This window comes from Trichomycterus rosablanca, chromosome 4 (assembly GCF_030014385.1).
Source record: "Trichomycterus rosablanca isolate fTriRos1 chromosome 4, fTriRos1.hap1, whole genome shotgun sequence".
In the NCBI taxonomy this organism is placed as follows: Eukaryota; Metazoa; Chordata; class Actinopteri; order Siluriformes; family Trichomycteridae; genus Trichomycterus; species Trichomycterus rosablanca.
Window position 1 is genome coordinate 38,062,116 of NC_085991.1, and position 12,759 is coordinate 38,074,874.

The window sequence follows — 12,759 nt, forward strand, 5'->3', positions numbered from 1 at the left end:
AAGTCGCTTTGGATGAAGTGTCTGCTAAATGTCAAAAATGTAAATGTTAATGATTTTTTTCCATGTCTTGGAAGATGGAACAACACCCACCCACACAGAGTCAGAATATCTTAGAATATTTTACTGTGTAAAAAAAAAATTATAATGATAATATCTGTTTTAAAAATCCTTTTATGTTCTCTGTCTATTTCAGTGGTCCAAATCGTGGTCATTACATCACTATAGTGAAGAGTTATGGCTTCTGGCTTCTGTTCGATGATGACATTGTAGAGGTAAGTAAACAAAAAATGTTTCCGACTGTTGAACTTGTCAGGAATTTTAAAGAGAAAGTGGTGGTTATTATAGTGCTAACATTATAGTGGTAGCTTTGGCACAGTTATTGATGGCTACTGCTCTGACAATTCTGACAAAAGCACTTTGAAAACTGGCTACATTTCTGTGTCAGACCCCCTTCCTGAACAACCCTACTTTATATCTGGGCTTGGAATCCTACCCAGGAAAACGTAAAGATCAAGTTAACTACTCTAGATGTCACATTGGACACACCAGACTTACACATTCCTACTTGATAAAGGGGGAGGATGCCTCGCAATGCGAATCCTGCCAATTACCCATCACGATTAAACACATACTAACTGAGTGCCCTAAATACCAAAGGGAAAGACAAAAATTCTCCATAGCTAGAACAATGAAAGACATTTTAACCTTGGAAAAGCAGAAAAACTTTTGAACTTCATTACAATCACTAAATTAGAAATACACATATAATATCAGAGACTACCTAACGGATACAAAGCACCCACATAAACCTTTCCTGGAGTGAATGTAACTCACAAGAGTAAACACGGTGATAGATAGATAGATAGATAGATAGATAGATAGATAGATAGATAGATAGATAGATAGATAGATAGATAGATAGATAGATAGATAGATAGATAGATAGATAGATAGATAGATAGATAGATAGATAGATAGATAGATAGATAGATAGACTTACAGTAAAATAAAAAAAACCAGCTCGTTTATACCGCAAAACCAACAGCGTAACGTAAATTCATGATGGCCATTGTTTCAAATTTATTTGGTCACTGCTATTCTACTAATTAGTCAATTAAATAGGTTTAGTATGTGATTGTTATTAATCATGGTACCACCTCACTACTGAAAATACACTGACTACATGTATTCATGCTACCAATGTCAGATTTTTAGACTGTTAAAAGACTAACCCAGTAATCAGATTTTTGCTCAAATATTCTTTTCTTTAAATTGATGGAATATTTGATGCATATAAACATACTTAATGTTTTTTTTTACCTGATTGCCATTGCTTTATGGCATAGAGATGTGCATACCATTCAAGTGTAAGCAACCATTGTGATGGTCAGTTAACATGTTATTTGCATTCTTCTGGCTGCAATGATCATAAATAGTTACATCCTACATTTTAACAAAACCACTGGCCAAACAGCATGATGAATGAACAAAACATACCAATGCAGGAATTCCTATGGCTAACAAGGAGGTTCCTGACTGTTTTGTCTTGAAGGAAATGGCTTGTCTAGTCTGCAGGTTAAGACGAAAGAGCAGCTTTATCATTTGAAACATTTCTGGCATAATTACAAGCATGCAGTTTAAACAGACTGTGCACATGACTTGAGTGCCTGCTGTGAATGCAAGCGATGAAAATATTGTGTTCTGGAGGGTTAATAAGCACCTAGCTGGTAAACTGACTTTGCTCAGTGGATATGTTAATGGATTAGTGAGGCTTCTTTATCCCTGGTCCAGCTAAGCCACAGTGCATTAAAGGGGAACACAGATTAGGTTTTCCATGCTGGCGCATCTTTCCAACAGCCAATTTGCTTGTGGAAATAAAGTGACAGGCTGAAAGCTGGAAGAGAAGTTTCCACAGTCTAAGTGTTAATACCATCAGTCTGCTGTGATTCCTGCAGAGCCCCTAGATTTCCCTGAGGCTAGTTTATGTAACATCCGAGTCAGTCAGTTTCCATTCAGTCTTTTACTTCCTTTTTTACCTACCAAGTACCCCTGTACTCATAGTGCTATTTTTAAATACCTGACTAAAGGTGGTAAAGGTAGTTTGCAATATTTTGCTAAGTTGTCTTTACATTCTGACAGCTGGTAATAAACCAAATGCTCTGAGCTTTCTGCAGAGGCTGTCTGTAAATATTCTCTGGCTGATGTAATTATGTAGTTAGCGGTTTTACACATGTTAAAGGTGGCTTTTACTAGCCTGTGGCGTATTTCAACCAGTGAGGATGATGGGTAACCGGCAGAGGGTCGCCACAGCGCACAGGAAATTTGAGTATTTACAAATTGGGACAATGCAAGAATAGAAAAAATACTTAAAGATTTAAACCTTTACTTGGTTTATCTGTTTATTTATTTATTAGGATTTAAACGTCATGTTTTACACACTTTGGTTACATTCATGACAGGACAGATAGTTACTTGTTACACAAGATTCATCAGTTTAAGTTTTAATGTGACAGTCATAGACAATTTAGTGTCTCCAATTCACCTTACTTGCATGTCTTTGGACTGTGGGAGGAAACTGTGGGAGGAGCTTCCAGAGTAAACCCATGCAGACATGGGGAAAACAAGTAAACTCCACAAAGAAAGAACCCAGATTGTTCCACCTGGGAATCGAACCCAGGACCTTCTTGCTGTAAGGCGACAGTGTTACCCACCGAGCTTGCCCCACTTGGTTTATTAAAAATAAAAAACACTGGGACCATTGGAAGTCTTTGTCGGCTAAATAAGGGTTCAAGAAAATTAACAAATCACAGGGTTTTGTTAAATTGCATTTTACAAAATTTCCCTGCCTTTCTGAAAATGAGGTTTGTACATAAGGAAAGTGATCTTTCCATTTAAATAAAAAGTTGATTATTTATGGTCTGATAATAATCAACTTCAGTAAATTGTGAAAAAGGAACTAAGAACCTTAGTCACGTGGAACTGCATTTAAGGGGGAATTGAAACTATAAGACAGATTTACATACTCATTAAATGAGCTGGGTGCGAAAACCTAACTGTGTTGATGAAGCCTGTGTGATGTGTAATATGAAGATTCTACTGTAGTTCACTATGTAAGCAGTTGCATGCATCAGTTACCGAAATTTAGAAAAACACCCACATAGACTAACCTGAGTAAAAACGTATTCTTATATCTATCAAAATGATAAAAGTAAAAAATGTTCGTTCTTATGCAACTACAGTACAGATGTAGTGTTTTCAGATGTATCCTTCATGGCAACCTGTTCCAAAAAGATGTTTTTTAAGGTTAAAATGTGTTGTATTGATTTTTCTGCTTTTTATACAGCGATCAACCATAACATTAAAATCACCTCCTTGTTTCTACACTCACTGTCCATTTTATCAGCTCCACTTACCATATAGAAGCACTTTGTAGTACAATTACTGACTGTACTCCATCTGTTTCTCTGCATGCTTTGTTAGCCCCCTTTCATGCTGTTCTTCAATGGTCAGGACCAGCACAGAGTAGGTATTATTTGGGTGGTGGGTCATTCTCAGCACTGCAGTGACACTGACATGGTGGTGGTGTGTTAGTGTGTGTTAGTGTGTGTTGTGCTGGTATGAGTGGATAAGACACAGCAGCGCTGTAGTGGTCCTGTGGAGGTCCTGACCATTGAACAAAGCATGCAGAGAAACGGATGGACTACAGTCAGTAATTGTATGGTAAGTGGAGCTAATAAAATGGACAGCGAGTGTAGAAACAAGGAGGTGGTTTTAATGTTATGGCTGATCGATGTATATGCAACCAGCTCATGCGAGTTTAAGTAAAGTTTTACAGTGATAGTTGACTAAACGTTTACCTACTTTTCTTTACAGAAAATAGATGCCCAGGCAATAGAGGAGTTCTACGGCTTGACGTCCGACATTTCCAAAAACTCAGAGTCAGGCTACATCCTCTTTTACCAGTCCAGAGACTGAAATGACGGCGGTATGGGAACGAGACCGTGTGCCTATGTGAGAGTCAGGCTTGGGCAGAAGGCTTGGGCTACGTATGCCCCCTAAATTCAGACCCCCACAGCCGAACCCTGGGTTCATCTAGGTGTATCAGCAAGGCTTTGCACTGGAGCTGCAAGCAAGCAAACAGAAGGTAGGAGCAGTGGTTGCCAAAGGAACCTGGGCAGCACAGCCATCTCCGAACAGAGGGAATCAAAGCCTGTAGGTTCTCCATCACACAGTCGTTATTTGGGTTAAACATTCATCATGACTTGTAGTTGCAAAGAGACATTTGCAACATTTTAGCCATAACAGGATGGTCTGTATGAAATCAGTAGCATTTAGAGGACTAACATTATGGAAATATAAGTGAAAATCATGTCTGATGAAGAGATTATCATCGCTTTTAATGTCTGGTAATCATTATTTATTTAAACCTATATTACCAGACATGTAAAAACATTTAATATTGTTTGCCTACTAGGCAGTCAGCTATTCATGATAGTCTCTTGTATTTACACTAGATTACTCATTACATATTAAATGTGGCAATAATACAGTGCAGCTCTGCTCCATCTTGGCGATCTAATTCAGCTAGTTTTGATTACAGTGATGTGGATGTTTGATTTATTTTGAGTTTTCTTTTAAAAAGGCAACATCAGTCTTGTGGAGCAAAGAGGACAGAATGCAGACACTGAGCCTGTGCTCCAGTTTAGTATGAGGTGGTTATATGAGGTGGGCTTGGCTTGGCTTTTGTGATTTTGGTTGAGTGTTGAGTCAATTAGATTCTAATTTAAAATGCACCCTGTGAGTGCAGTGCATTGATTGTAATGCAGTGCACACTTTTTGGAACACAATGCAAACAGCAGTGTTGACATTGTAGACTGTAATCATTTTAATTCATTCTCATCAGGGCCGCCTGGGTCCGGTTTCACCAGGAATGCTGGGCATAAGGTAGATATACCCTGGACAGGGCAAAATGGTTGTTTAGTCTTAACATTCAAAGGACACATCAATCGTATAAAGTTATGATCCAAGGATATTGGCAGTGTAAGCTAAAATCAAAGGCTTTATTTTTTTTATGTAGTTTTTATCAGTTCCCAACCACCTTAAGGACAAATACCTTTACATACCGTAGTTCTCCAGACATGTTTTCCTGATACAAAGTTACCGGTTTAACAAGTCAAATTAGCCATGATATTATGGCTGTTATATAAAGCTTGAATAATGTCATAAACAGGCACCAGAAACAACAAGCATCCTTCAGCATTATTCAAAGACCTGGTTCAATTTATGTTTGACACAACAGAATCATAAGGGCATATGGTGTTACATGCTGGTGTATCCTGACATACTGTGTTTAGAACACTTTATACATCCTGATTACCACCTTGATTGAACTAGTAGCATTGTGTGTTATAACTACCTGTCTGCATTAACTGAATGTTTAAGAAGTTATTTTTTCAGTTTGAATAGTAAGCAAAGGAATGGAGAAAGGCCTGAAGACAGTACTTAATAATTTAAACAAAATTCTATTTATTATTTTTTGTTATTATGTTTATTTTTCTTATGTTTTGCTATATAATCTTTTTGAGCATGCCACCGAAGACATGGAATGTTATTTGGGCAAATTCTGTATGGCTTCAGAAATGTGTGATTAGGGAGTCAGCATCTTTTATCATTGCTACAGGCTACATTCATTGTGTTCACTGACATTTATGCACTGATCTTTGTAATTTAAATGAGCTAAATTAACATTAATAAGCCAGATTGCATCTGCAGCTTGTGAAAGGCGATGCGGTCCAAATCATGTGGAATCATGCTTTCGTTCACAGCACCATAGTATGTGATATTTCACCAGTTTTGTGGACAGTAATCCCCCATCCCCAACTACTGCCTGGTGCGTACAATAGCAATGTTGATTCAGTATGGGTTTTAAAAAGTGCACTTTGATGAACAATGTACAGATTGGGGAAAATGTAAAAGGCTGAGAAGGAAGTTTATGGAATGTGAATGAATCATGGGTTTTGTTGAACCTGATCCTAATAAAAAGCAAAAGAAAATCATCAGCTGGTTTTAATGTGTGTGGTTCTTTCAAATAGCAACAAAAAGGTTGTCATGAGCTTTCTCTAAAAGTTACAGTTGCACTAGTACAGTGGCTGTGTCCAATCTAATCTGATCAAACACTGGGCATCAGTTTCATGTTTGCTGCCACTGTAGTGTCAAACTTATGAGTGTAAATTTATAGCCTAACAGCCCAAAAATGATTGATTTCTAGTTTCATACATTTATTACTTTATTTTACATAACTTCCAATTTAGTGTGTGTAATTAAAATAGAAAATGATACTACATATGGGCTTAGTGTACTGAAATCGTAGGTTGTTTAGTTTTAATGTTGTTGCCAAGTAATTTGTAAATGTAACTCAGAGTTTTCATATTTGAAAATGTATTAGTTTATTAATTTCATTCACCTTTTTTTTTTGTTGCAATCAAGGTTTAAAGTGTCAACAATTTAATGGACAGTGTGAACAGTTGGCATTTTCACTGTACAAAAAAATTTTTTGATGTACCTTATTAACAACATTCATTTGTACTTTTTTATTATATGCACATTTCACATTTGATGTCCAACAGATTTTAAAAAATATGGAATAGAAGCATGTTTACTAATGGGTTATATAAACTTACCACTTAAAAACACCTAATTACAAACAAAAGTTTAAAATTAAAAGATAAAAATTTAATGCAAGTCTTCGGCAACTCGGCTGTACAGGGCCTTTATTGCCAGCTTCAACAAAGGCCCAATAAAAATAATAATAAAGACATACAGTTGATAAGGTAAAGCATTGAATACTTTTTCCAATTTTATTTAAATACAGGTCAAAGTTAATTGTGGAATTATGCGTTGTATATTTTTTCCTAAAATACAGGTCACATATATTTAAAAAACAAAATAGTTTAGAGCAGTACAAAATAGAAATATTTGAACAAAGGATTAAAAAGAGAAGGGCTCATTTACATTTAGGCATTTAGCAGATGCTCTTAGGCAGAGTGATTTACAGATGTGCTTCCTCAGTAAATATTTTCTTTCTCTTGTACAAAGACAACCAGCTAAGAACACAAATTTGTGGAAACCCTTTTAGAACAAGAGCATAGGCAGAACATATTTACCATATTGCAGAATATACATTAGCTCAGTCTTACTGGAGTTAGGTTTCAGGTGATGATATGAGATGTCTGCCAGACATGCAAAAATATGAGCTGAGACTTTTGTATTTAAAGGAGTATCATCAGCATAGGAGTGGTAAGAGAATATATAGGAGGATCTGACTTTACCAGTAGAGTGGATGTATATGGATAACAGAAGAGGACCAATTACAGACAATTCTAAATTAAAATGGGTCATTCTAAAGGGTTTCTTGATATTCAGTGATCGAAACCCAATCCATGAACATTCTAAAATGGTTTGGAATTTGAAGTCACATTGCCCAACATTAATCATTTGCTAAATTGATGCAATGCACACCGCCATTATTTGGACTCATTCTTTACCACTAAATAGTCTAACAAATTAATCATATTTAAGTCCTCCAGCTTAGTGGCACCAATTTAGGAAGGAGTCTGTTTCTACATGACAGTGCACCCATTAATGAGGGATGATATATACGGAAATTGTTTTGCCGAATATCAAGTGAAAGTGCCAAACTTTTCTACCCAGAGCCATGACCTTAATCCCACTCAACACCTTTATGATAAATTAGCATTCTAACTGTGAGCTAGGTGTTATCACCCAACTTCAGTGCCCAGCACTATGCTTTTGTGGTTGGATGAAGACATTTTCTTACAGTCAGGAAAGAGGACCAACATTTTATTAGTTTGAGATGGGCAACAACCACAACGACAGGTAACCTGATGTGACAACAAAAACAACAAATATATGGTAATTTTTTAGAAATATTCAGAAACCTGGTGGGGAAAAATACATACATTACTAATACGATCATTAAACAGTTGATTAGCAGCTAGGTGGTAGGTGGTAAGATAAGTTCATCATCAAGATGTCTGGCTACCTCTGTAAAAGCAAAACTTTTGGCAGTTAGTGTTTTGGAGTACTATGGTGTGCTTTCCTTTGCTTGTTTCTAAATGTTGGTGTATGTTGAGGTTTCTTAAAAAACTTGTTAAGGGGGCACACAATTATTTATGTCCTAATAAATAAAGAATAAAAAAGGCTAATTTTGTGCTAGTGCTAGAAACAATCTCAAATTTGCCAAGTAGAGACCAGTGGCGGCTCCTGCCAAATCTCTCAGGGGGGGCAGTTGTTGCGATGATGGCCAAGGTGACCCGTTCAATGGGTAAATTAAATCTTAAATAATTAACATCTTAAGTCATCTGTCAGTTTGCCCTCACAAATAACTTTGAACATGGAGAGAGACCAGCTTTACCATTAATCATAAAATTAAGTAAAGCCTTCACACTAACAATTTAATTCAGTCATCAGATAGCATTTTATTTTAGGTGCAGCAGATCCAGAATAAAGATTGGCATTGAGGCTAATGTGCGATGAATAAAGAAGTACAATTAAACACTTGGGGAGATACAATAAGTGCAATCACAATTTAAAAATTACATTACTTACTTGTAATTTACTTGTAACTTATATGATTTTCCTCCCTTTGTAGATACTTGCTTGATGTTTAAATTTGGTCTGGGTGGCCCTAATTCTTAAGTTGTTAATTTATCCTGATTACTGTGACGACTGAATGGCATTTCCCTTAATGACACGATGGAGTTGCTCCGAACTGAAGTAATGGTAGTCATGGTGACAAGATCGCTACACCAGGTTACGTGTGACGCAAGCACGTAAGTGCGAGCCCTCCCGCAACCCATTCAGATTGTATTGCAGTGCCTGCAGTTCGAAAAAAAGTGCCTTAACATGAGAGTCTATGAGAGCAATCCAGGGCGATTTTCAATCAGACTGAAATTGCCCAAAGGGGCGTTACTGTACGGAACACAACTCAACGCTGATTGGACTACGATATTCAGAGGCAAGACAGACTCCAGAACAGTCACAGCTAGTTTAGCACTGGTTAAATGTGATAGAAAAATTTCTTCCCTTTCGCCGTTTGGTGGTGCGTCGCCCGATCGCCCTAAGGAATGAGCCGCCCATGGTAGAGACAGTAGACAAATGCGCAGTGCATGTTAGGGTTTGGGTATGGTGCGGTGTTGTACCACTTCTTCAATGTTCATCTGTAGAATTTACCAGTCTTTTTATACACAAACATTCTCCAAAAAATCAAGTGTGCCATTTCTTCCTGCTTAACTTTTGGCATACTGACAGCGGTCACTGAAGAAGTTCTGAAGAGACGAGTTTCTTCTGATAATGGTCATCTGTAATGAAAAGTGGCAGAGTTTAAGTGTAACAGCCTTCTTGTAATTGTTTGATTCAAAATAACACCAGTCATCAGATAAATTTAGGTTATACTTTTATTTAAAAGCATTAATACTGATACATAAATATCTTGTGAAAAAATAAAACACTGAAGATCAAGCTTCAAGCAGCTGCCTAGGCCAGAAGACCAGTTTCAAATACTAATTACATTAAAATTTCATTAAAGTACAGGTGTGTAATAATATAAGTAAACTGCAAAGTATAATCAATCAATTCTATATAAACTATTTATTTATCTATGAATTCCATTTGCTTTTGTGCAGAATCAAGGAATTATTGCAGAACTGGTCATGTACTGTGAAAAGTTAATTATAATTATTATAACATGCAATGCCATTAATGTACAGTATGCAGAGGCAGTCTTTGCATTAGGCCATGAGCCTTGTGAAAAAAATTCCGAAAGTGTGTTTATCTTCTAATATTTATGTGCATTTTTTAAAGGACTGTTACTTGCTATTGTAGCAATTATGCTTCGTAATGCAGTCATCAAAACTATTTTAGTTGTGGCTGTAATGTATAAATATTTGATGTTGATACATGATTACACAATTCTGTGAGAGCAGACCTCTAGAGCAAGGTAATCAGATTGTACAATGTGTAGAGCTGATTGTTCAGAGTAATCTGAAGGAGAGCGATGAAACAAAGTTATCCAAGTGAAGTAGAGAAAAGCCAATAGATTTTTAAAAAAATGGAGCAGTTTGTACAACCACAAACTGAGAACTGTAGTGAATTAGAAATATTTTGCCTATGGACTAAGCACAAAACTTTTATACTGTATATATTTTTATATATCTCAATATTTCTAATATTTATATTCATGTCAAATTGTGTTAAATTTTTCAAAACTGTATTACAAATGGGGCAACTTTGTAATACTTTCTGTAAGTCAATTTCAATAATGTAAATCTGTACTGATTTATAATGGGCTTATTTTAAATTGGAATTCTTTGTAGCTATATAGCTAGATGGATTTGATATGCTATTTTACTGTTTATTTCACACTTGTTGTTAGGTAATTCTCAACTCGGTTGCAACGCAGCAATAGCCACAAGTGATTCTTACAGGCCACACACATACATTAGATCATAATGCAAACTAATAGACTTATTGTCTAGCAATGTTGGCTGGATCTTCAGGTGTCACAGAATGCAGGTTGAGAATCACTAATCTAAAGAGTTGATTTAATAGCAGTGCATTCTGACATTTAAAAGCATAGAACTATACAGTGTAGTTACCAAACAATGGATCCCAATACCAGTCTATCAAAGCCCAATGCTTTATTACAGTTTTTCTAATCTAGCAAACTCAGCCATGTTAGCAAATTATTAGCATCTTAATAGTAGTACAAAAAGTGAAATGTGTTATTTTGAGACTGGGATTGAAAACCACATTTCTAAAATGTGCATTTTTATATATATTTAAAAAAGTTGTGCAATGCAAATAATGGGGCAGAAATGTATGGGTTCAGCAAAGTAAAATGGTATTCAGAGAGTTTTCTATTTTTTAAACTAACAGTTTGGCTAAAAGTAAAATCTGCACAATCTTTCAAGCACATTTAAATAGAAAATATGTGTCTTTTTAAAATAATTTCTTTAGGTTTGTAGCTACAGGACTGTAACATATAAATAACAAGAGAATCGAGTTTAGCATTGTGCAATACATAGCTAATCACAAACACCTCAAACCAGGATGAGTTGTAAAGTAATATATCTATGTGATACTGATTAACATTGCTATTAACACTGTATTTTAAGTCCAAAACCCTTTATTTGGAGGAAGAAAGTAGTTCCTGCTTGTATAATGTAAATATGTGCGACTTCTTTAGACATTGAATATATTATGGTATCACACTGCCTACTGGTGGCTGTTGACCCAGCAGTAGATACCCGATTCTTTAAGAACTACTGTAATGATCAAGTCTGAGCAATACATTTAAAAAAGTGACAAAACAACCAAAAAAAGCACATTTGTGTCTTTAATGCAAGTAGTGTGTTTACACTGGGATAAAGCGAGAGGTGTCTGAAAAATACTTTTCACTTTTATACATGTTTAGAGCTGCACGGTGGCTCGGTGGGTAGCACTGTCGCCTCACAGCATGAAAGACCTGTATTCAGTTACCAGGTGGAGCGGTTCAGGCCCCTTCTGTGTGGAGTTTGCATGTTCTCTGTGTGTTTGTGTGGATTTCCTTCGGAAGCTCCGGTTTCCTCCCACAGTTCAAAGACATGTAAGTTAGGTGAATTGGAGATACAAAATTGCTGTGACAGTGTTTGACACTGAACTTGAACTGATGAATCATGTGTAACCTTTTTTAAGGTTGTTTTAGTAACAATGTTTTCTTCTAAAGAACTATTCCTCTGGGCACTTTAGCTTCTTTTGGGAAGAAGTGCTAATGCCATTATTTAAATCTGGATGTGCTTTATTCATATAAAAAGTATAAAATATATTTCTCTCTAGCTTGTATGCTTAAAATGAAATGAAATATACTGTGTGTAAATATTAAACTGGTTATACTTTATGTACACTCTTGTCAGCATCTCCTGTATGTATAAAACATTCCCAAGTTCCCTGTTTAGATTACATTCATTTTGATCAAAATGATCCCGTATTTACACTTTCTGCCCTAATTATTTTAGTTTCAACTTGTGCAGTACACAAGGCCTTCATTTCTCTCCTGGAGCTTGTAACATCGATATATAAACATGCACTGCATGGCACAACTTTGAGATAAAGGATACCAGAGGATAGCATTGTAAGAATACAGAATATAAATAAAATGCCCACATTCTGTATTCTGTTGGGTGATTTGTACAGGTCAAAAGTTGATGTACACTGTGACTGCATGATTAATTGTGTAATTTCTGAAAATATAACAAAAATTATACAGCAAGTATATACTGTATATTTTTGGTATGATTTGGTGGTATAGTAAGTTCTATAATAGATAGATACTTTATTCATCTGGGGGGGGGGGTGCAACTTACGTTGTGACACTTATCACCCATTAAATTTGACAACACCCATTATAAATATAATAATCAGTGGTCTTTCTGCCAAGGTAGGGAAAAAATTTAAGGTCAACTTATGCTTAATTGAAAATTTGTGTAGATGGTACAATTTACAAAAAAGAACAACTTCCCTCTCAGCACAAATTAAAAATTTGAATATTTCTTCTAGACCTTGGTAGACAACTATTCCATGTTATTTTTTAATAGGTGCAGTCAAACTAGACCTATTTAAATGGGTGTTAAACAAAATTAGATTTCTACACCACCAAAATCAAAGTTGCTGATACGAAGTCGCTGTTACACGTAATCTGTC

At 35.9% G+C, this 12,759-nt stretch overlaps 1 protein-coding gene across 1 annotated transcript in view; it reads left to right on the forward strand.

Moving 5' to 3' along the window:
- usp12b (ubiquitin specific peptidase 12b) overlaps positions 1-6,056 on the forward strand; it is a 30,909-nt gene extending 24,853 nt beyond the window's left edge. The window contains exons 8-9 of the mRNA XM_062994257.1: positions 194-272; positions 3,874-6,056. Of these exons, the coding sequence (XP_062850327.1) occupies positions 194-272; positions 3,874-3,975 (181 nt within the window). The 3' untranslated portion in view covers positions 3,976-6,056. The remainder of the gene's footprint in view (positions 1-193; positions 273-3,873) is intronic.
- The last annotated feature ends 6,703 nt before the right edge of the window (positions 6,057-12,759 follow it).